Source organism: Argiope bruennichi, chromosome X1, assembly GCF_947563725.1.
Source record: "Argiope bruennichi chromosome X1, qqArgBrue1.1, whole genome shotgun sequence".
NCBI classification, from domain to species: Eukaryota; Metazoa; Arthropoda; class Arachnida; order Araneae; family Araneidae; genus Argiope; species Argiope bruennichi.
In genome coordinates, this window is record NC_079162.1 from 99649929 (window position 1) to 99675602 (window position 25674).

At 28.5% G+C, this 25674-nt stretch overlaps 1 protein-coding gene across 1 annotated transcript in view; it reads right to left on the bottom strand.

The window, feature by feature from the left end:
* The window catches only part of LOC129958480 (glutamate-gated chloride channel-like), a 92294-nt gene that overhangs the window by 61243 nt on the left and 5377 nt on the right, over positions 1 to 25674 (bottom strand). The window contains exon 3 of the mRNA XM_056070976.1: positions 25067 to 25149. Within this exon, the coding sequence (XP_055926951.1) occupies positions 25067 to 25149 (83 nt within the window). The remainder of the gene's footprint in view (positions 1 to 25066; positions 25150 to 25674) is intronic.

Sequence of the window (25674 nt, forward strand, 5' to 3'; positions counted from 1 at the left end):
CATACTACAGCTAAAACATTTTTGGGAGACATGAGACCAAGCTTAAAAGACTAATGTAGGTTCCGATTAATGTTTTTTTTTTTTGCGATGCTTTTTATACGAAAATCCTTCAAAAGATATTTTAGAAGATTTGTCACTCAAAAATCTTTAGGAAAGATTTAATCTCAATGTAGCACAGAATCCTCAATTTTTGACCGTCTACCAACTCCATCATAAATAAGCAACTAACCTAAACTGATCACCCTTAAAATAAGCAACTTAAATTGTGCTGATGCGTGGCACCATTTATGACATAAATTTTCTGAAGAAGCGTGATGTGGTTAGACTGTTATAAAGTAATTAGCGAAATAGGATATATCCTCAGAAGTTCATTTACCTGGCTATAATTTATATAATATTTGGCTAAAATAGACTAAAGATAAAGGTTAGGTGAATTTTTAATTTGTCCAAGAATTGTTCAAATTGAACCACAAACATTTGCCAATATTATATTTTTTTAGAAAATGAAGCAATCTCAAATTAAAGGAATGGACCAAAAATCATATATAATCACTAATAGTTTTCATGAACTGTGAATGGAACAAGTGAAAGCAAAGAAAAAAAATAGGACAATATAAAGATTTAGAGGTTGGTTCACAAAGAATAAAACCTGAAGTTATGTGATTTTGTGTCGTTTATGAGAAAATAAAGGAAGATAAAGAAATGAAACGGCACATAAAATATCATATTCAGTTTCATACAGTTAGTGTTGATAAGTATTTGAGAATCAAAAATTACCTTTAGTTTAATAATTCTTAAAGAAATTGATGATTCATCAATCGCCCATTTTGAGAAGTCAATTTTCTTGATAAAACAAACATAGTAATTTTTTGAGTTCTTTTTCTCCTCTATTTTATAAATATTCTAAAGTCAATTATATTGATTTAAAAACAAATAAAGTATAAAAAATCTACATTTTTTAATTAAAATTACAATAATTTTCTGTAACTTTACATTAAAAAGTATACAGGTGGTCCAAATTATTTAGACTTCCCCTATATGTCTATAATAGCTCCAATTTAATCTTATCTTTTAATTTTAAATGATTAAAAAGTTATTTATTTTGATTACTAAAAAGTTCGATATTTGCTCTTGAAAATGTCATTTGAGTTGGTTCATTAATAATTTTTATTCTTTTAAATTTGGAAAACTTTTATTAAAATTCAAAGTTAGAATATAGCCAAGAAGCAAGATTAAAGCATGCTTGAAAAGCATACTTAGGAAAGCTTTCCTGAATGATAAGAGGAATATCTACTTTTAAAAAATTTCATTTCTATAACATCCGAAATAGAAATAACTCATCATAAAAGTATCCGATGGATTTCAGAACCAAATTCATCACTCTTGACAAAAGTATTACCCGAAATGCTACAAAAATGTTTTTTCCCCATTCTTTACTAGCGATGTAAAAGAATCTCCTACGAAAAATCCCTAACCTTTACGAAGGATAAAATTTCCAAATAGCTTTAGCATAAAAAATATATTTCAGAGATATTTCATTCCGTTCTTCTAAACCACCTATGACAGATTTTTAAAGTCAATCTTCTATGAAGACATCGCTGAGACAGAATTGCCTTAAGGAACAGAAAATGTCATGGATACTGATTCATGCTTATACTTATGATATACGAAATACACTAAGAAACGGTAATGTAATCTGCAAATTATTTCATCCGGATATTTTGATGAATCTCCATGTTGTATACCTCACTAAAACCGAAAACCCTATTTTTGAAACTATTGTTTGTTTATGAATACATTACACCTTGTTTCTACATACATTGTTTGTTTATGAAAGCAATAATTCAAGCAGTTGGAGTCACATATATTTGTACTACACAAAGGGTTCGATGTTTAGCTCGTACTATAGTGCCAAAATCGAAAACCAATTTCTAATTTAAATATGAATTTTCAAATTGAATCTGAAACAAAAGGCCCAAAATTAGATACCAGCATACAAATTCGGTTTAATGGTCCTCTATATAGCTTGTAGCGTCTTTGATATATCACGTTTATATATGCAAGTATAGACAAATCGACAACAGACAACCATTTAACGGATTCTATCCTGAATATGATCGTTTAAAAAAAAATCAAATGATAAATGTTATCTTTTATTATAAGGAAAACCGACGTATTAATACTTAGGAAAGGCTGAAACATACAATTACAAGTATTCTTATTAAGATACAATTTGCTATCCCTCTGAACACTGCTGTCTTCTGTCTATTTTGCTATCAAATAAAATATTTGGATGTTTTGCTTTATTGTTTTTTCTTACGCAAAAACCGAAATTATTGTCACTAATCTAATAAAAAAAATAACTAGAGATTCAGCCATCCTTCCTCCAGGAATATATTGGGAAAAAAGATATATTCTAGAAAAACTTTTTTCCGATGAAAACTATCTCTACGTTGTCAGAGAAAATTCTTGAATGCATGCATGCAAATCAATTGATAAAGATAAATCTTAAAACGGTAATTAACTTCTTCTAGCTATAAAAAAGTTATTTATTGATAAGAATTAATCTAATTAAATTGCTCAATACGATATATCTGTTAAATCCCTCAATGTGATGTATCTGATAAAGTATCTTATATTCAACCTACATATATCTAGAAAAGAACTATTAATTCACTTAATTTAATTAATCTATTATGGTTAAAGCCTTATCTAATGAAAGAAAAAAACATCTGCACTTGGAAATTTCCCAGAAATTTGTTCCAAATTTAAAAGGAGCTTAGAATTTGGAATGATATCTTTCTTGTTTTCCTTTACTTTAGAAAGAGATATTATTTAATTCTTTTCAGCAAGAAATAAGACCGTAATTTGAAAAAAAATTAAACAGTAATCGAACTTTCGTTGATATAATTTTTTAATTAATGTGTTTACATGCATTTAGCATCCATTCCAGTACGTGCACAGTCTCTATATACAAATCCTTTATAACAGGGTAATTTTAAAATTATAATATTAAATTTGAATTCATTGGTCTTTAGCGATTCGAAAAAAATATTATTAACCCTTAAATACATGAATTTTTATTTTTATTAAATAAAATTTGAAATCAACAAGGAAATGGGTGCAATTACTGGTGAAAACACAAAAAGAAACCACGTAAGATTTTTTTAGCTCTCAAAAAACATAATGATGTATTTCTACATCATCATGAACAATCATTCCTTGAATTCTACAAATCTACTGCGTATAATTATATAATATTTCAAACATAAATAATACCTCTCATTACATTACAAATCATAAAAATTCGTGAAACAATTATTTCTAGTATTTAAACATAAAAGAATATTGTATTTGCTACATAACCACTGTGTGGTATAACTACATAACCAGCACCCTTACATAGTGGAATTTTACTCTTCAATCTGTTTGAAAATATAGGCCAGTGACCAACCCCCTCTTTTCGTACATGCATAAATGGTAAAGGATAAAATGACTTTCTAGGTTTAATGAACTTATGTAGAATCGATTTTGCATATTGATGTATTTTTACATCACAAAAAAGAGACACTTTTCTTGCATAAATTTAGCAGTATGTGCAAAAATATAAATATTATCCGTTACTCTTACTTTGTTTCTATCCGAAAACAATTTTTTCTGTATGTTTTTTATTACTCTTTTTATAAATAATCGTAATTCGTAACACCAACCAATAGTGTGTCAATAAGGAAAATTGTCCCAGTTAAAGAAATAAATTGTCAAAGATTCCAGTTGTGTTCAGAAACGATAAAATAGTTTTGGTTAAATTTTTTTAAAAAACACTATGCAAAGGTTGCTACAAAAAGAGATATGAAGTTTAAACATACGATGCAGATGTACATCGTTATACTTTTAGGTGTTAAATCTATAATACATGGATAATTTTTTTATGTTTCGGTTGCTTTGATGCGTTTAAATGTGTAATTAATAACCATTAACCATTTTCATGGGTTTTGATGACGTAACTCTCCCGAGATGGATTGTGTTTTTACTTCGATATATATTAAAATCGGCAAACAGATTACATACAAATAATACAGACCTCTAGCAAAATATTTTATTTGTGCGTAGTAAAATTGCTCACAAATAATATGAATACATCCAGATTCAATAAATATCTATATAAATATTTTCATAACGTAATAAATAATATAGAAATTTGGGGGAGGGTGTATCGGTTTCTTTTATGCAAATTATGTGAATACATCTAATATTTTTCATTCCATATTTAAATCGCTTATTTTAACTTTCGTAATGATTTGGAAAGGCCTACATGTCTTCTGACTATACTTTAGAAATTATTCCTATATTTTTGAAGCTATATAATGACACACTTAAAATTATGAGACATATTTCTGGAGAATATTTTATGTCTTTTACTTCTTCATTCACATTTCTTTAAAAAAATGGGATTTACTTTATTCCATGCAAGTTATAAATCATGTAATATTTATACTATATGCTTTTTCTGTGCGTTTATGATTTTTTTATTTTAGCATCTTCTTAGCACACCATAGTCAAAAAATGTTCTAGAGCCATAAGACCACAAAACACTAACACATTCTAAGTTTTTCTCATAAATTTTCGATTATTATAGCTCTGTTTTTTCTTACGGCTCTGCTGTCGATTTTTATGATTTATATGCAAAAAATCCTGATAAAATCTTATTTCTGGAAATAAATGGCATTATCCATAACTGGCCGAAAAGATATTTTGGCGCTGGTATAGGAATATATAAATTTATAATAGAGGAGTTATTTTAGGTTTGATTTTAAAAAATATTCATTTTTACGACACATGCAAAAGCACCAAACGAGTGAACTATAACTTAAATACTTGCAGGAAGATCATAAAAAAGTGTTGTTATGTGAATCTTTAGCCTATAAATAAAATATTAAGTACAATTCTTTGAAGGTATGTGCTCGAAACTGTAATGAATAATAAAAATGGAGTCTGTACATTATGGCTACGGTTATAATAAAAAAAATTTCACCATTTTCTATTGGTAGCACCCTGTTTTTCAAATCGTAAAATAACCATTCTTTAGAATACCGTTAATTGTGTTGGAATTGTACACATGGCATGAAAAATGTAGATGTATGACACGTACAAAAAACATCACTGTAAACAACCCATAACAAAAAAGGTGAGAGAAAAAGAAAATATTTTTACAGAGATAACAGTTTTTCGATAAGCAGTCTTCAAATTGCGTGCGTCAGTTTGTTAACAACACTTGCGAACACAGTATGGCTAGTGGAATCAACCATCTGGAATTCACAGGGAGCATAAAAGACAACATTGCCCGAGAAAATTTCAAAGCAATTCGTTGTCCATTCCCTTTAAAAAACTTTTGGAAAATTTTGAGAAATCTATTCCGAAAAGTTCCAATAACATTCACCACTTATCAATCAAGAATGCCAATCGTGCAGATTTACAGAAAGGACATGTATTAATTTGGGTGAAACAAAGAGTTTTTAACACAAAAAAGGAATGGCTCGATTGCTCTGATGTATCGTTATGCGAACGAAGATTGGTGAAGAATTAACCACCCGAATAGATGGACATTGATATATTATGTGAAGGAGTTTTATGGTTCGCTGACTGATTAGATTGCTTTCCGAGAATCAGATGAAGTCATTTGATTTGGAGAAGAAGCAACTGTTGCCGAGTCTTAATATTCGACCGAAAAACATTTATGTGCATATCGACCATAAGCAGGCATAAAATTTGAAGAGAACAGATTGGTTTGGGAATGATTATTTTTTATTGCTTTCTGCAAAATCCAGGGAAAATTTAACTTTGTATCTCCTTGCATGTTTACAAAATAATTTAACATTGTTTCCTTCTTACATCTTTCTTACAAACAAAATTGTTTGTATATATTTTCATTGTAGTTGTCCAAGTTTTTTAGTCTTTTGATTAAAATACAGCAACGTTGCTACTTTATAAATAAAATACTATAAAAAAACTGAAAATTTGAATTTTGATAAATATATTTATATTATTTAATCATAAATCACAAAGAAAAACATTTGTTGAAAGCTGGCTTTACGTAAATCAACTTCAAAAATATTTAGTTATATTTGTAACGAAATGAAATCCTAAACTCTTATAACCTGCTTAGAAGTAATATTTAAAGATAACTTGTATTCTTCTTTAAATTATTTAGGTATTTCTGCTTTACAAAAGCTATATTTAAATAATGACTCATTAATAATATTCTAGTAGAATTCATAATTATCAATTTAAAGCCAAACGCGTTGAAGAGAGATCCAAATTTCATTTTTATCCATAAATACGAATCTTCTAATTCCCTACATCTTGAGCATATTACTGTAAAGGATAATCGCAGGATTGCTTTGCATTTTCTTATCAAATAAAAAAGGTCAGTGAATGTGCCAGAATGCACAAGCATATTCTGCATGCGGAACATAAAATCTGGGCGATATTATTCGTTTACAAATATCAAATGATAAAAAGAACTTAGATAAGAAAATATGAAATTAGAAATCAGGTGATGGAGAATTAGTATTTTTCAATGTGAAGCATTCCCAAAACCTACAGATATGTTGGATTTTTATTAAATCTAAATAATTATTTTGGAACGTGATATAAAATTCTTAACATTGCAAATAACAGATGACTGTTGCCTCTACTATGTCATTTCACATCTACGTATCTAAAGCGTTAATCATTCCTGGTCAGTTTGAATTAGATGTGAACGGAAATGGAGTTTTAAGTGAGTAGATGTTGTTGTTTTTAGATTTTTAATGAAATATTTATGAGAAGCAAGTGAAAAAAATGTTTAAAATTATTCTGAAAATAAAAAAGAGAACTAACTATCTTTACAACTAAGAAGTGCTGAAAAAAACTAAGTAGTAGGGTTTTCTGCTGACATTTAGGGTTGACTTATGCATAAACACAGCAGAACTGCAGCATTCCCAACAGCATGCCAACTCTTTTCAAGGCATAAATAATATAATCACTAATTTATTTAATTTTTGGAAGCTATTTCTAAATCCATCAACCTTCCAATAGTATTTCTTTTGGGGCTTTCAATAATCCAGGAAAGAATAGTGAAAAACTGAAGTCTTCGCGGGGAGGAGAGTTTGAAAAGCACCAAATTTTGACACTGAGCATGCGCAGTAACAAAGTATATGTGTTCAGCTCCACAGTTTGTGGCGAGTGCTGTCAGGAAAAATGATACATCTTTCCGTTCTAGAGACGGTTAAAGTAGGATTTGAAACGTATTTCTTCTGGAGATTACTTTTCCGAGAATCAAAAAATTGTTAAAAATAAAACATGGTGGTAAAGTAGTGACAAATAAAAATTATTGATACACATTGTGGTATTAAAATTTTTGTAAGTAAATACTTAAATAACATTCTTATATGTTTGTTTATTATAACCTTTCAGTTTTAAGATTCATTTAAGGCTCAAAAATGATGAGTGAATCTTTAAAAGCAAATGCAAGAAAAATAAATGAAACTATTTATTTTGCAGTTTCATTTTTTTCATTAAAATTAATGAAAATTGGCATTTTCTTTGCTTAAACACATTCATCAACTAAAAAATTCCTATTACTCTATTTTTTGAAGAATAATAAAATGTTTGCAAACTAATTAGAAAATGTCAAAAGGCATGATTAAGCAACATAGGATAGGTTACAGCACACACACGCGTGCATGACTTCAGTACACTAGCCACATTGATACAGCAGCTAACATTTTATATCATTTTTCCTTTTGGTATATTACCACATTTAGAAATGGGCTAAGGCAAACATAAAGCTATCGATTGACGCAGCATTACAGTTGACCAATCAATCAAATAACCCTCGGGTTCTCAATCTATGGAGGAGATACATACTATGCTATCTTATATTTCAGTCACTGATTAAGATTACACTTTTCTCCTCTCGAGTTAGATAAATCTAGAATCCAAGAGATTAGGAGACTAGATGATTTCTGATAATCCATTAAACTTAATACTTTCAATCTTTCAAGAAGCAGGCTTCATCTCTGCATTATCTGCTAATTTAATGACCGATCAAAATTAGTTCAACCGATCAAATTAGATTCTCCTGTTGGATTTGAATTACATAAGACACAAACTGATCTGCGTGACAAATAAAATGATGTGGCACCATTGTCCAAGAATATTGGAAAGCAATTTCGTATGGCAGAGGATAGATAAACAGATTTGTGGAACAACTTAATAATTTAAGTTGTAGGTCTGATTCGGATGCTGAGTTGTAAATATTATTATTAGTCTACCATAAATCATGGTGCATAAAACTCTGGAAAAGTGAGTAAATGAAACAATAAGGAAAAGATCCGATTTATTAAAAAATTCGAATTAAGAAAAATTGGATTTAAAAATAAGCACAAGTAGAAAAAATACAAAACGACAATTTCTAAGCTAAACAGACAGTAAAGATTTATTTTTAATGTTTAAAAATTTTAGTAAATAATACATAAATAAAGTACAAAACATATTTTTAAAAATTAAATAATAATTATAATAAAAAATTAATTTTAATAAATAAGTAATTAATATTCATAATTAAGCAGTATATAGCGCTTTGAATACAACAATTGTGAAATAACCTTCAAAATAAAGAGTGCATCTAAAGTGTACAACGATTTTTATAAGTTGAGAAATTTTGTATTATCTTTTGATTTAATTCATTGAAAAGTATTTTGGAATGAATTAAGGGCCTTAGAATGGAGGCCTTCACTTCATATAAAATCACTGAGGTTTGAGGGCACAAAATGACAAATTAGAAAAAATTTCTAAATGTTTCTTTTTTCTTCAGCTTAACCGAAATAAATTATAATTATAAAGGGTATTTATAATTTCTAATAGAAAAATTTGAACTTAGAATACTACAATCGACCAAGTTTCATTTTATTTTTAAAGGATTTGCATAAAAATCATATGAATATTGGAAATTTAAACATCATGCTTAAAAAAATCATTTTCATTATTTTTACTCATTTAAAAGGTTTTTTCTTTCTGTTGCGAAAAGGCAGCTAAAATTGTGCAATGGTGTTTTAAAAAGAAGATATTTAAAAAGAAAAATATTTCTTGAAATATTTGTCTTACCTTCAATACCTTAGAAACAGGAACTATAAAAAGGATTTTAAAAAGCACCATTGCTTTCTAAATAATATTTAATATGTATGTAGTTACTAAAGGTTATTTTTCGCAGTTTATGACAAAATATTTTTTACCTATACCGTTGTTATATTAGTTTTAAGATATTATGCAAATTTAATGAATAATATTTTTTAAATCTATTTGAGAAAAATTTAATTATAAAAAAAAATATTGATAAAAAATGGGAGGCAGCCATTTTTTTTAGAGAATGGGAAATCTCGGACAATAGAAAAGACTTTAAAGCAATCAAACGAAAGGAAATCGAATAAAAATCAGGGAAACAGGTTTAAAAGAAAATCTATTTAAAAACCCAGATAGAACTTCTGTTCACGGCAAAAAAATCGATTTCAGTTACGACAGCAAGAAAATTGGTATATTATTGGAAGAGTAATTTTAACGTTGGTGAATTGAATGAAATGAATATTACATTAACTATTGAAAGTAAAAACTCGTGCCTGTTGAGGATATAATAGCGAAGTATAAGAGGAACTAAAGTACTAATTTTATTTCCGGAAAATCGAATCTTCTTTTTTCGAATAACAATGAAAGAACCTCTTTTCGGGTTTAGTCGATAATTTGAAGAAACTAATTTCTGTATAATGAAAAACTTTGATAGATTAAATAGGTAAGCGTTATTTTCTGTCGTAGAAATGCAACAATTAGCGGGAACCGGGGATATTTATTTTATTTCACCATGTCGTCGTATTTTTCAGTTGCATAGCTTTTCTATTATACTAGCAACACGGATTTTCATATGCATTACTACACTTTTGATATGCAACTATGATAATAAGTTAAAATAGTAATTTATATATAAAGTACACTCCCGAGTTTCCGATTCACGATTACCCGGTTTAGTTTTCTTTTATCGTAATTAAATGAGGAAAGCGAGGCCTTGCATTGGCAACATTGCAAGCGTCTGTTACAGAGCTCATTTATTAAGAACTTTTTCAAAAATTAAAAGCTGTAAATTTTGACTTTTGTCTTAGGGTTACCTTTTCATATCTGTGTAATCATTTATCAGTGAAAAATAAAATCAGTTTTGGGTCAGTATTCTTAATAATAGGTCAAAGATTTACATTAATGTTTTTTTTTGTTTATGTTTCCTGCATTACAGAATTTATGTTAAAATGTCAACAGTTTTTTACCTTTAACATACTTTTTCTCTAACAAATTCTTGAAACCTGCAGTGAAGTATATAAACATATATAAACTACCAATATACTGCCTTGTATTTTAATTCGACTCGTTGCAGCAGCTGCTTCTATGATTTACCTGGCCATGATCGCATTCACATTCTGTGAGGCTTGACATAAATGGAGGGCTTAGCACTCAATAAGAAAATGCGTATTATAACCATGAGTATTGTTATAAAAATTTTGTTTTCTGATATTCATGTGCGAAAAAATGACTTCATAGAACTCCGACCTATGAGGCTTTTTTGTTATCCGGCCCGTCCTCCGCCACATTAAGTCGGATACTCTACAGTATATACATTTTTTATATACGGATTTCACGATAAATTTAAAATAACGTTTTTATATCTAATTATTTTAAGATTTACAATTTAAATTTATGATATTGTAAAACAGAAAATATCCAATTTTATATAAATAGAAAAAATTTTCTACGTTTCCAGAATACTACAAGTACTTGAATTGATTGCAAATTAAGGCTTCTGTTCTATAATAAAAGGAAATAATAACGTGCTGTACTACATCAACACTACAAAGGATTTGAAGCTAGTTAATACCGATTACTTATTCAAATTTCTATACTATCTAAAAGGAATACTGTGCCCTGTTATATTCCTAGAACACTATTATTACACCTGTAACTAGTCAACTCCAATTCTATGAAATTGAAAAACAAAAAATATTTAATTTTATATAAATCGAAAAATTCTACTAAGCTTCCAGGATACTACAAGTATTTCAGTTGATTGCAAAAAAAAAGCTTCTATTCTATCATAAAGGGAAATAGTTACCTGCTGTACTACCAAAACACTACAGACGTACTTGAAACTAGTTAATATCTACTACTTATTAAAATTTCTATATTATATTAAAAGTGCAATATGCCCTGTTTTATTCTTAGGACACTATTTTTCCACCTGAAACAAGTCAATTCCAGTTGCTTATTTAGATTTTTATAGCATCTTAAAGGCATATTGTACCCTGCCATATTCCTACGACATTATGAGTGTACCTGAAACAAGTTAAAACCAGATATAAATTAAAATTTCTTTGCACAGTTTCAACTTTAAGAGAGGTAATTCATTGCTAGATTTCCAGGAAATAGAGAACTTAAACATCTTAAACCAGTAGTTAACGCCTGTTGCTAGTTAAAGTTTCTATGCTATCATAACGATTATGTCTGCAAGACTCCTAGAATTCCAAAAGAATGTTCGTAACTAGCCAACACCGGTTGATAGTTAAAGTTATGTTGCACCAGGTTTTAAATTATCATATAAAAGACAGAGTTTAGCCAGACATTAACATAAACCTACTGTCCTATTTCTTTAGAGAATGCCTAAAGAGGTTTGTTAAACAACTATAAAATACTTAAGCAAAATCAGGAAAACCCTAAAAGACTTCAAGTTAATGAGAGAATTATGTTAAAAGTGATCTAAAGGAGGAATGTGCGTTGTAGAAAAAGATTTGCAGTGTAAAAATAACAGAAAAAGAGTTTTGGAAATCGTTGTGAAGGGTGAAGAAAAGGTCGTTCAGATAAGCAAATATTATTGGAAAAAATTACTGATCAATAAAAATTTTGGATAAAAGACAATATTCATGAAAACGATCGACAATTGGCGTTAATATCGACAATCGTTATTAAGTTTCGTTATTAATACAATAGTTTAATTGTTAGTTTCGTTATTAATACAATAAAAATGAAGCAAATAACAACGACCAAAAGATCATGCAAAGCATATTGCAGTTCTTTAAGATTAATAGAATATTTTAATGTAAATATAATTAATAATTATACAATGAATATTTCTGAAACAAGTCTTATACTTTTACATTTTGTCTCTTGAAAACTAAACATTGAGTATTTTACCTTAAATTTTTTACAGCAGTGATAAATTCAATTAATTATACCTGGTTCATAAGTTATTAATGCAATTTTAAAATCTTTTGTTTTATTCAAAAGATCTTTAAAAATATTAAATATTTCTAGATAGCAACTTTGCGTTAAATTCTCTAAAATATTAATTTCTTATAAATCACGGAAAAAAGGAAGGGAGAAATAACTCTAATAAAGAAATTTTGTAGGACTTTTTAATAAGCGATGTTTCATGAAATAGTCTTGACATCGGAGGTGAAATATAGATAGTTTTATAATTGATTCTTAACTTGAAACCGAATATAATTTAAATTATTCAAAACTCATCCAGAATAATCTGCTCATTATTGATTAACTGTGGAATGTGATTTTTATGTTGGATTCTCGAAGATATCTATTGATTATAAAACACATGAGGGAAGATATGTCTCTAATGAGGAAACTTAGTGCATTAAAATGATAAAACCACAAGGTCCAGATGAAATTCTCTTGATAGAAAAACCGCTAGTTTGATAGCAATTCTTTTCGTAGTTTGATACCAAATATAATTTAACAAATTCAAAATTAATCCAAAACATTATACATACTGTTAATCATCTATAAAATATCATTTTTACATTATATTCTCAAAAATATCGCTTGATCATAAAATAGAAAAAAAAAGGATGAAATTATTCTTATGAGAAAATTTTGGTCTGATGAAAGATATTTGATTTAGAACTTGGAGGATAAATGCTTTGATACCAAATTCAGATGACATGAAACTTTCCCCTGTTAAATCGCGCAAGTTCTCATATTGATGCGGTTTCAGTGGGCGTTTACTGATTTGATTCATGTTAAACGGATACTTCAAAACAGCAGAAGTTTAAGTTCAAAAACTCTAATCAAATCTACTTCTAAATTTAATCTGATATAGTTTTAGACTTGTTTTAAGTCAGTACATGCTTGAAGAAAATTGCGTCTCCATTTAAGAATTTTATGCATAATCATTTCTTAAAAAGCATTGTTTTCTTCTAAATTACATCATTGACTAAATTGTTAAAAAATGGTATCACTGGCTTAATTTAGAATGATCGATTTTTGAATAATAACAAATAGCTAGAATTTTATTTCTTTAGCTATAAATATGTCACATCAAAAAAGACATTTAAATTCAACCCTTTCTGACCGTCACATACATGAAGTATACAAAAAATTTGATCGAAAAGTCGAAAATTTTTATTTTAGCGGAACTCCATTTTTCAGATATCCCTGAATCTGAAAAGCGCGTTTTTGGAATTACATCTGTCTGAGAATATAATAACTCCAAAACACTTTGATCTAGATGGATGAAAAGTGGTATTTATATCAGATTTGTACATTGCTATCAAATTTTGAATAATATCTATTCAAAGAAAGTATGCCTGCCTACATGAGAACGAATGTAGGCAATGACTATGAAAACCAAAGAGCTAGATAAATAGAATCTGGTACACAGCTGATCTTTATAAGTGGTCTTGTTTTCTTTACTACATAATTAGATGATTCCTTCTCTTTCGGGTCTTACTGATGCAGCTAAAGTCTGAATTACACGACACATCTTTATCTTTATTCAAACGTTAGACTCAAGGTTTGCTAAAATGAGAACAAATGATTCATTACTTGCAGAAACAGTATTTCTGCTGCACGACGTGATGAATATTTAATTCAATTATACTTGAACCAACCTTTGAGGATTTGAGCAAGTAACATAAGCTCATAAAAATTAATCGTTTGCTATGAATGTTCCTTTGACTCCGAAGTAAAGGACCTACTATCTTCACAGCATCTTCCAATGCGAGTATTCGATGCTTAACATCGGAAGCTATTAGATCGAAGTTCTGCCACGAAGTGCTATAAACTATATGGCGTTTAAAGTCGGAAGATGTTCGTATCCTCCTGTAGCACCAGCTTAATAATTCATAGAATATCAGAGATTTTGAGGTTTGTGTTTTATTTTTGCATCGATTTATAGCGTCTTTGAATGATTTGATCTTAAAATATAAATTTAAAAACCGATATTTCGATTTATTTATTATGCATGGACAAGTAACGGTTCGAGGTTGGGTTAAGGAGTTAATGGTTGAACTTGACAATTTATGCCTTAATATCTAAACAAAATTCACATCTAAACGAATATCTAAACGATCTACGAAACGAATATCTAAAATATCTACGAATATTAATATCTAAACGAATTTCAACATTTCTTACTTTCGCTTAATATATATTTATTTTTTATAAAAAATACTTTTTCATGTTAAATTGCATTAAAGAATAAAGTATTCGGTAAACGAGTTCTAAACAATAATTTAGTCTTTTTTTTCCCTGGACTATTCACCTTGCTATGTGCCAAGGACATTTAAACTCAACCCTTTTTTGACATTGCGAACTACATTTCATTTTATTTTTCTTTTTTCAATGAAATTTACAAGTCAAAACCGACTTAATGTTTTCACTTGACAATTTATACTTTAATACCTAAACAAATCGAACGTAAACGTTTCTATGCAGTAATGAGTTTTATTTCAAAAATAATCTCAAAGGTCTCAACTGTCTCACTCTAAAATAAAATATTTAGTAATTTTTTTTTCGTTGTTGTTGAGATTTATGCTTTTTAACTGGTTACTATAGCAACGACAAGCGACAATATTTTAATGCGTTAATTTCACAATGCTCTGATACGACGGAACTGTTTGGACAATAAAAAGAATGAAATACTGGCTTGCGATCTCTCTTGTTGGTACTTCGATCGACAGATTCAGATTGAAAGCAGAGTCAACTTAAAGGGGTAGGGTCCATCACGCCTCAAACAATTTAAAGTGTATCTTGTTACATTGCCAGCAGAAATGCGAAATTAGCAATTATGTCAAAAGCAACTTATTTTCTTTTGTCTTGGGAATTGCTTTATGAATCTACAGAATATTTTATTGCATTCGGAATTTTATTTATGTTTCAGACGCAATTCCCATTAGAGCCTTTTCCAAATCGCATGTCATAAGTTTGCTGTTATTTGCATTTGGTTTTTTTTTCATAGCAATAAGAGACAATCTTTTAATTCATTTAGTGAAACTTTTCTAGAATTTTCTAATATAACAAAATTATTGCAGCTTAATTAATAAATTGATTTAAAATAGTCTGCCTTTTTGTTTCTCAAAACGAAAGCAGGTTTCTGAATTAAGTACTTTAAAATATTTTGCGTGCAGATTCAATGCTTCAATGAATAACATCTATAAAAAAATATTTATTTCTAATCGAAAAATATCTAAACAGGGCTGAAAAATTTTATATTTTCGTTTGCTATAATTATTTCATTGTGCTTTTTTTTTTTAATTTTATATAAAATTTTTCCTTGAATATTATTTTCCAGACTGAATATAATACCTTATTTCCTCTATCTGGTGGTACTTTTAAAACACAGTGGAACCTATATCCATCAAAAACTTATTTATAATTTGAACTTTTCTCAAGAACTTGCATTTTCATTATAAAACTTTTCTGTGAATAAAAGAAATTTCAATACATTGAATAAAATTTTCCCATAAGACATTCTCTGTACCCATTATAGCTAAAAGTCGCCTATGGATTTTGTTGAAAAGAAGGAATATGAATTAAAAAAGATAAATTATTTTATAGATTCTTACTACATTCGAAATTAACGGAATATCAGAAAAAATTAACGAACAAAGATTTAAATGCCTGCCAGTGAGTTATATATCATATGTTATTTCTAGGTTCTGTTCTACGAACGCTCTTCCTAACTTTACTTTCAAGTCGAATGAGCAAATTTTACTTTCAAGTCAAATGAGTCAATTTTACTTTCAAGTCAAATGAGTCAATTTTATTTTCAAGTCAAATGAGTAAATTTTACTTTCAAGTCAAATCAGTTCAAGATTTCTACTTGAGAATGTATCTCGAAATCGGAAACGTATCTCGAATTTCGGAAAAGGGAATTCACTTAATAACAGAATAAAAGCGTTATGGAAAATAAATAAATGCAAAAATATATAAAATATAAAAGTATAAACAAGAAAGCTGTCGCTAATTTTTTAAAATTATGATATGATAATTAATATCTTTGAAGGTGAAGGGAATCAGAAACTGTTAAAATCCTTGAAATTTCATAAGATCATAAAACAGTTTTGAAATTGCTAAAAATGATATTAGACCAAATAATGCTTGTAACTCTTCTTCTCATTAATGATGCTGATGAGAAAAATATGTTGCAAGCTTTGAAATTTCAACTTTTCGAGCCAGTTCTGTATAGCTCGGTTAATTCTAAACGCCACATGGCTTTCAAGAAAAGATCGAGGAAAAATTGCTTACGTTTCTCAGCAGAAATATCTCCATTTCCCCCCAGTTTAAAAGATTATCATCCCGAAAATGTGCCCCTTGGATATATCTAGATTTTTGTTTCCCAAGTGTTTGCCCAACAAAACTCCTGCTTTCAAAGGCAAATTGCTAAAAATGATACGAAACCAGATCATGTTTGTGATTATTCTTCTCATTAATGATACTGATGAGAAAGATATGTTGCAAGCTTTGAAATTTCAAAATTTCAATCCAGTTTTGGATGGCTCAGTTAATTCTAAACTCCACATGAATTTCAAGAAAAGATTGGGGGAAACTGTTTGCGTTTCTCAGCAGCAAAATCCCTTTCCTCCACCCTCATTTTAAAAGATTATCATCCCAAAAATGTGATTCTTGGAGGAATCAAGATTTTTGTCTTCCAAGTGTTTGCCCAATAAAACTCTTGCTTTCAGAGGCTTTTGAAAAAATATATAAAAATGACCGAATCTCTGTTTCCTTTCGTGTGAAACTGATGGATCATAGCGACTTGTGATAGCAAAAAGTAAACAGTCGAATTGTTTCGAGCGTAAAATTCTACAATTTTAGAAGAAAAAAGATCTTCTGTGATCAGAATTATTATCGATTAAGACTACCTTTGATTGAGATGCTAACTTTGATTAACTGTTTATCAAACAAAAAATAAAAAAGCTTCTTTTTATAGAAAACTCCTAAAAAAACTACTCCTTCCTTTTATAATCAAGTCCTAATTCAGCTGAATAAAAATTGATTAACGTTAAGTTCATATTTTTCCCACGTAATACGATGCTAAAATACAACTCTTGGATTAAAGTGAGCTTAAAAATTTGGAAATTCACTACGAAAAACAAATTCTCAAACAAATGAACATGTTTTTGAAAACTGCGCATACACAAAAAAATTAATTGTAAGAGTTATGTATAAGCGAAGTAATCAAATTACCGAAGATTGATGGCTTACCACGCCGATAAAGGATTGTTAGGTAAAGTTTGTTTTGTAAAAGAAATTTCTGCAGAAAATAAAGAAAGAATAGAAAATAATGTGCAAAGAGATATGGAAAATGCAAAAAAAGTATGGAAACAACTCGTTTAATCAGGAAAATGGCGATATTGAATTCGAGCAATTTCTACTTATAGACGAGAACTTAAATATAGATTATTACCTCCTACCCCCAGTCTAGACATATTTCAAGACGACTGCCTTGATTAAGATAAATCTAAAGATGATTATAAGCATTCAGAAAAGAAGAAATGAAAGCATTTGAAATAGTTGAGCATGACTTGCAATTTATTCCTAACTCTTTTGGGAAAAATTTTTACCATTCTGTTTAGAAATGAACTTTATTCTAAAACGGCCTCAGCAAAATATTATGTTCAAAGAAGATATAAAAGAATAATTTATTTAAAAAATATGTATTGTTTTTAAGGGGGTAGGAATGCACATTTTGAGCACGTTGTAAGCAAATATACAAAATGTATATATATTTGTAATTTCATTAAATACGTTTCTTTGATAGTTTATATTTTAAGTTTATTATTTATGTTTCGATAGTCAAATTTTTTAAGTCTTTAACATTCGAAAATTAGCTATAAGTAGACGTTTCTACTAAGAGAATGAAAAATCATCTATTTATACTTTATTGAAATTTCTATCCTTCGAATTTCTTTCAGGAGTCTTCAAATTCATTATATCGAAGTTTAACTCTAATTCATTTTAACTGAATTACTTTAAACTAATATTCTTGCTTTAAAATATACAAGAAACGATCTTAAAAATATCAGAATTTATGCCCCATGACTGAATTCTTTGTCATTTAGTAAACTAATTAAAATAAACAATATCTTCTTTAACTACCAAATTAATCAAATCTACTTTCATTATCTTTCAACTTTCTATGTAAAAATATTTTACTACAAGGAGACTCAAACTTAACTAATTATCTAAGTACTCTCATCACTTACTAGGATCATTATGTCAAGGAGGCTTTATTTATTCATAAATGAATCTACAGAGGGCTTCCCCTTAGAAAGTTTAATTACCTATATTGTTATTTGAATACAATTGCTTTTCTACTTATTTACTTGTAAGCCAATGTCGATATTTTCTACCATTTTTAAGTATCACACTTATTTTGAAATATGAGTGAAGGAAATTAAACTATTCGGGGTATTTGGATAACAGTTTAATGAAAAATTAATGAAATGAAAATATCGGGAAGACAAATTTCTTCATTTAAAAACTAATTGGCCATAAAATGAATAACCTTATTTAAGAGAGTTATAGTGAAACTCAGCATATCACATGCCTAATTTTTTGTTATTGTTTTTCAAGATGAATTAAAAATTATCTATATGGTGACTCTTTATTGATAAAGAAAAAAAATTACTCTCTAAAGTTGCTAATACATTTTTATAAAGTTTATAAGCTCCCATTCGATGAAATTATGTTACGGGAAAGATAAAACAAAATTTAATGAACTACAAAAAGGACAAACTTTCGCCTTAATGCATTACGAGATAGTTAAAGTACTAAGAAATTTGATGATTTAAAAGTTTTAGATAAGTATTGTACTTCCACGTAAAAGTAAACGATATTTTCAACTACACACAAAAAAAATTAATTTTGATAGTTTAAAGGTTCAGAAGTTTCATAATGTCTCTTGAAAAATTATTGATGAATCAAGTTCATGAAACAGGAATTTCTTGTAACTTTAATTTCACTATCATTCCTTCTTATATATTTACAAAAGCTCACACAAAATTCAAATTCATTCACTTAACGTTCTTCGGAAATTATTTCCTGTGGAAGTAACAAGAGATACTTTTCCTGAAAAATCGACAGCTCTAATAATTAAAACTATTCCAAAACCGAGCAAAATAAATTTGCATGCAAATAAATTTTAATAATTATCGGCATTTTTAGTCAGAAAATGTCATCAAATTTCACAATACGATCGCCATATCAAATCTGTTATTTGATTTTTGAAACATTGATACCAGATACGTGGCACTGATGTTATCAAAAACTAATGTACAAAGTTTGGGTTATTTGGTTGATTGGTGTTTAGGTTTATTGGCGCCTGTTTCGCTGTACTCCACCAACAAGAAGTTTTCATGATAAATTCGTTTAATGAATTTTTATAGTGCGCAATACGAATTTGAATTCGTATAATAATCTTATTGGATCTATTTCAATATTTAATTACGTTTATAAAACCAAACTTCAACTCTTAGTTTTCATAATGAATGACCAATATGAATTTTGAAATACCAATAATAATTATTTTTTAGAACATAAGTTTTGAAATTTGACAAATATTTAAGTATTATTGGCCCTGGGCTGCTTCATGATATATATTTTAATCATTTAATACTTGTCTTGCTTTAAAATAATATTGAATTATTTAACTCATAAATAATAAGACAATTTATTTATTACATACTTTATTTAAAATGCAACAGATCTCAGAGTTAAGAAATTTTAAGTAAACACCGAATTTTTAAAATTATTTGTCTATACTTCTTACGTCTTTTCATACAGATTTTCACAATCCCATTCGAAAAATAAAAAGTCATAGCGTGTAAGTTTAAAAAATATATATTCTTTTATTTCTTCAATCCCATTTTTACTCTCTTCCAAGAAAATTGCTTTCCGATTTCACTTCCAATCACTTGTTATCAGTGATTTCAAGTCAAATCAAAAACAAGCTATTCTAAAAAAAAAAGTTTAAAAAACCTCAGTTTTATAGAAGAGTAAGAAACAGTTTGACAAAACCATCTTGAATAAAAACCGAATATTTATCAGCATCCTTTGCAAGTAAAGGAGCTGTTTGACCGTAATATGCCACGGAAAATTTTGAAATCGGTAAGAAAGGACCGACAATGCTTTATGAGATAAAGCTAGTTGCATAAAAATAGCCGCAAATGAAGATCCATAAAGCAATTTCAGAATATAGACTATCGGCCTTGTCTTATAAGGGATTCGCTGAAAAAGGAAGTAGACTTGTGTACTGAGATGCTCAACAAATAACTGTAAACGCCATCGTCTGTTTCAAATTTCCGTTTCTCCGTTTTACTATAAGCATGGGACAAATAATCTTCAGGCGTTAGATTTATTATCTTGTAATGCATACAGTAGGGGTCTATCAACTCAAACTGCTCTAAAAAAAAATTTTTTTAATGCCTTTTAACTTATATTAATCTAATTTTTTTTACTTTTTTTAGTTTATTCTTTTAATTTTTACATTTAATTTTTACGGTTATATATTTGCATCTTACATTTATTACAATCAATATTTTGTATCAAAATGTTACATTCATTACAATTACATTTACATTTTTGAATTTTAAAATGCGCATTTATTACGACTATGCTCGTATTTATTACAATCTACGTTTCTTGCAATTACATCTACATTTTTTTTTATTTTATATTGCACATTTATTACATTTGCATTTATTATAATTACTTTTACATTTCCATTTAGTACATTTACATTTTAAAATTTGGCTTTAATATTTATAAACTTTCTACAGTTTACATTAACTGAATAGGTTTTAATACCTGTTTAATCAGCTCCGTTGCCCAGAAACACTAGAAAGCTATATTTTTAAAAATCTGTATTCAAAAATCTATGCCTTTTCAATTTAAAATTAATTAGTATGATAAAAATGATCTTACATTTATTACAATCAAAATTATGTATCAAAACGTTACATTCATTACAATTACATTTATATTTTTAAATTTTAAAGTGCGCAATTATTACGACTATGTTCGTATTTATTACAATCTATGTTTCTTGCAAATACATATACATTTTTTTTTTATTTTACATTGCACATTTATTACATTTGCATTTGTTATAATTACTTTTACATTTCCATTTAGTACATTTACATTTTAAAATTTAGCTTTAATATTTATAAACTTTTTACATTAACTGAATAGGTTTTAATACCTGTTTAATCAGTTCCGTTTCTCAGAAGCACTGGAAAGCTAGATTTTCAAAAATCTGTATTCAAAAATCTATGCTTTTTCAACTGAAAATTAATTAGTATGATAAAAAAATATAAATAATACGTTGTAAGCAAGAAGTCATGTAGAAATTTTATAAAATAAAATGATAAAAAATTAAACTGAAAAGAATTCGGAAGGCAGGAAAGAGAAGAAAATAAAAAGAAAAGAATTGCAAGAATAGCCCATTTCTGAATTTCCCTATGGTAATTAAGTTTTGAAGTTTTCGAATAAGCCTTTTTATTTCCCCTAATGAGAAGCATATCGACATCCACTTGAAAAAAATTTCCAGCGATTCTTAACTTCAGAGAGAAATACCTCAGTGCTTTCCTGACGTAATTTCAGATTTTGAAAAAGATCGATATTTTGTATAGCCATAATGTGGTTAAAAGATTAATTTAAAAATGACTTTTTCCTTTAAACTTATGAGATTGTGGACAACTGAAAAGGGAGATACGGATAAATGTTGCGAAACGGGAATAAATATTTTAATGTAATTCAAAGAAGATGTTGAAACACAAACAGGAGATTTAATTATTTTTCTTAAACAGAATTTTCATTGCTGTGCTTTCTTTAAATTCTACAGATAGCGGAGAGTACTGAAGTAAGACGGACCTCTTGAATAATAAATGCATTTTGTTTTCTCCACTGATGGGAATAAACGATCGTTCACGACCGATGCTAAGAACATTTATTTTCCTTCTCCGCTCTAGGTGGGGGGAGGGAACATATGAGGTGACGCTGCTTATTTGAGTTTCTCGCGGAAACTTATGGGGTATTTTTTCTACATTTGGTCAGTTGAGGGCATTACAATAAACAGTTGGAGTACATGATAATGCAATAAATGGTATAAGGACATTAAAAAGAAACTATATTGTTTAGCATAAGGAAATTTCACTTATAGATACATAAATGAAAATTATACTAAGAGTTATTTGACTTTTTTGGGTTTTTCGCGGAAACCTATGGTTTTATTTTTCGACATTTGGCCATTTGAGGGCACTGCATTAAACAGTCGGAGTACACGTTGATGCAAAGGATGATGTAATGGCATTAAAACACTGTATAATTTACTGCTTTGAATAAGGATATTTCATTTATAGATGCATAAATGAAAATTATGCTAAGAGTTATTTGACTTTTTTGGGTTTTTCGCGGAAACCGATAACTTTATTTTTCGACATTTGGCCATCTGAGAGCACTACAGTAAACAGTCGGAGTACAAGATAATGCAACAGATGGTATAAGAACATTAAAAAACTATATTATTTACTGTTTAGCATAAGGAAATTTCATTTATAGATGCATAAATGAAAATTATGCTAAGAATTATTTGACTTTTTCGCGTAAACCAATAACTTTATTTTTCGACATTTGGCCATTTGAGAGCACTACAGTAAACAGTCGGAGTACAAGATAATGTAACAGATGGGATAAGGACATTAAAAAACTATATAATTTACTGTTTAGCATAAGGAAATTTCATTTCTAGATGCATAAATGAAAATTATTTCATTTTTCTTTTATCTGTGGAATTACATTTCAAGCAAAAAAGAAATAGTTAACGAATCAATAGGCTATTGTTCATAGAACTTTAGTTTCAATTTGGGTTTTAATAGTTCGTTGTAACAATTGCTGTTAAATTTAATTTTACAGCAGAATTATTTCCATTCAAAATTATTTCAACTGCATGATAAAATCAATAGTTTTTATGTATATGTATTATCAAATTTTTTATATAACAAAAAATAGCATCTATGTTTCATACATTTAATGCCTGTCATTTCTTTTCTAAAACCAAACAAGTTACATTTTCTCGAAAAAGTTTAATATCACTCATTGTCTTGATGGGGCCAACTTGTTGATTGAAACAATTAATCTTCCGCGAGACTGCATGGATGACTGCCTCGGGTGTCATTAACCATCTTAGCTTTCACTGATCCCTTGAATTCCGAGGAATTATTTTACTTGGTCACGTAACCGAAGGTATTATCGAGTGATAGTGAAGAAAAAATACAATGGTATTGTCTACAGTTAAATAACGCAAGCATGATCTGTCGAAAATGGTAAAGATTAGAAGTGGAAAAATTTTCATCAGCAAACATTTCAGATAAATAAAAACAAATAATGTTATTAAAGAAAAAACATGACTGAAATAATCCTTCTAAAAACTATTTTAAGTAACTATTAAGTTTATATCATATATATATATATATATATATATATATATATATATATATATATATATATATATATATATATATATATATATATATATATATATATATATATATATATATTGAAAGCACGTTAAAACAATGGGATGTATTATAAAGCCGAGATGAAAATTTTTTTTATATGATACTACTGTATTACCGTTTATTTGAACAATATTCAATTTTAACACGTTCCCTGACATACGCCTGGGCTTCGAACAATCTAATTACGTGCCAACTCCCTTCTTTGCTATGTCTTAAGTTTAGAAGAGAAAGAGGTAATCTAATTACAAAGTAGGTGTGAATCACAGCCGATTCACGAGGCAGCTAACGTGTTAAACATTAGTAATCCATACGAATCTAACGAAATTCTGCATTTAACACGAAAGTCTTAAATGCAACCATTAAGCCGCCAACCATTGCGGTGGTGGATTGTCTTCTAGGCAACTGCCTAGAGCCTGTTTAGCAGAAGCGAATTGCAAACTCTTCAGCCTAACGGCTAACCTAAACCTTCTATCTAGTTCTATAAGCCCTTATTTGCTATGCCTTACATTTATAAGAAGAAATAATTTACATTTAGAAAGAAATAATTTAATTAGAAAGTAGGCGTGAATCACATGCTATTCATGAAGCAGCTAACGCATTAAACTCAGTAAACTATATGAATCTAACGAAACTCTGCATTCAAAATGAAAGTCTTTTCATTTTAAAGAACGCTGACGCCTTTAGCCGTCAATTACTAGGCAGCTGTCTATAACCGTTAGGCTGAAGAGGATTGCAAACAGATCGATAACAAATATATCATTAGTTTAACTGAAAAATAAATAAATTTGTAAAAAATAAAAATTACATAGAATATAAAAAATATGATTATAATATTGTTTTGTCATGTATATTAAAAGTCAAATTCTTATTTATTTCATCCTGTACGCTAAGAAATTATAGTATTCATAAACACCGAACATATATTTAAATTATCTTTTGTACAAACTTGGAGACCCCGGTGATATCACCTCTCTTAGCTTCTTATTTGCAATCAGCTTAGGTTAAATATAAGCCTTTCAGAGGCACTAAATAGTACAAATAGGTTTCTCGATACACAACTGCTATCTTCTAAATGCATGAAATTTCAAAACGAATCAAGCCATGCCAAGTATTTTTTTTCGGTAATGTTCTTCGGTAATATTATTTTTCGGTAAGGTAATATTTTGATAGCTTACCTTCAGGCCTAATTCTTTTATCATAACCGCTTTTAAGTAGCAATGTATCCAAGATTTCTTTGTCACTTTCATCGTTTATGAATCTGTGTGGGAAAAAAATTATATTGAAATAACACCATGAAATAATAAAGAAATTAGAATATGAATATATTTTATTTACATGTAAGAATTATAAACAATAGAGAGAAATTTTTTGTTATTTTTATTCTAAAACCAACGAGAGTGGCCTTTCTTCAACTTTCTCATCAATTTAGAAAATGCGCCACGTTTTTGGGCTTAACTTCGTATCAAAATGAAACTAAATTCGAACGCATTTTGGTTCGATTTCCATTGACTTATAGAGTCAAAAAATTTATATGTATTTATCATTTTTCTAACAAAACCAATATACAAAATTTCATTTATACAGCTTCTTATGTCTTATACAGTTCAGTGGTGTCTTTTACACAGTTTCATTTATACAGCTTGTTATGTCTTTATACAGTTCAGTTGTGTCTTTTACACAGTTTCATTTATACAGCTTGTTATGTCTTTATACAGTTCAGTTGTGTCTTTTACACAGTTTCATTTATACAGCTTGTTATGTCTTTATACAGTTCAGTTGTGTC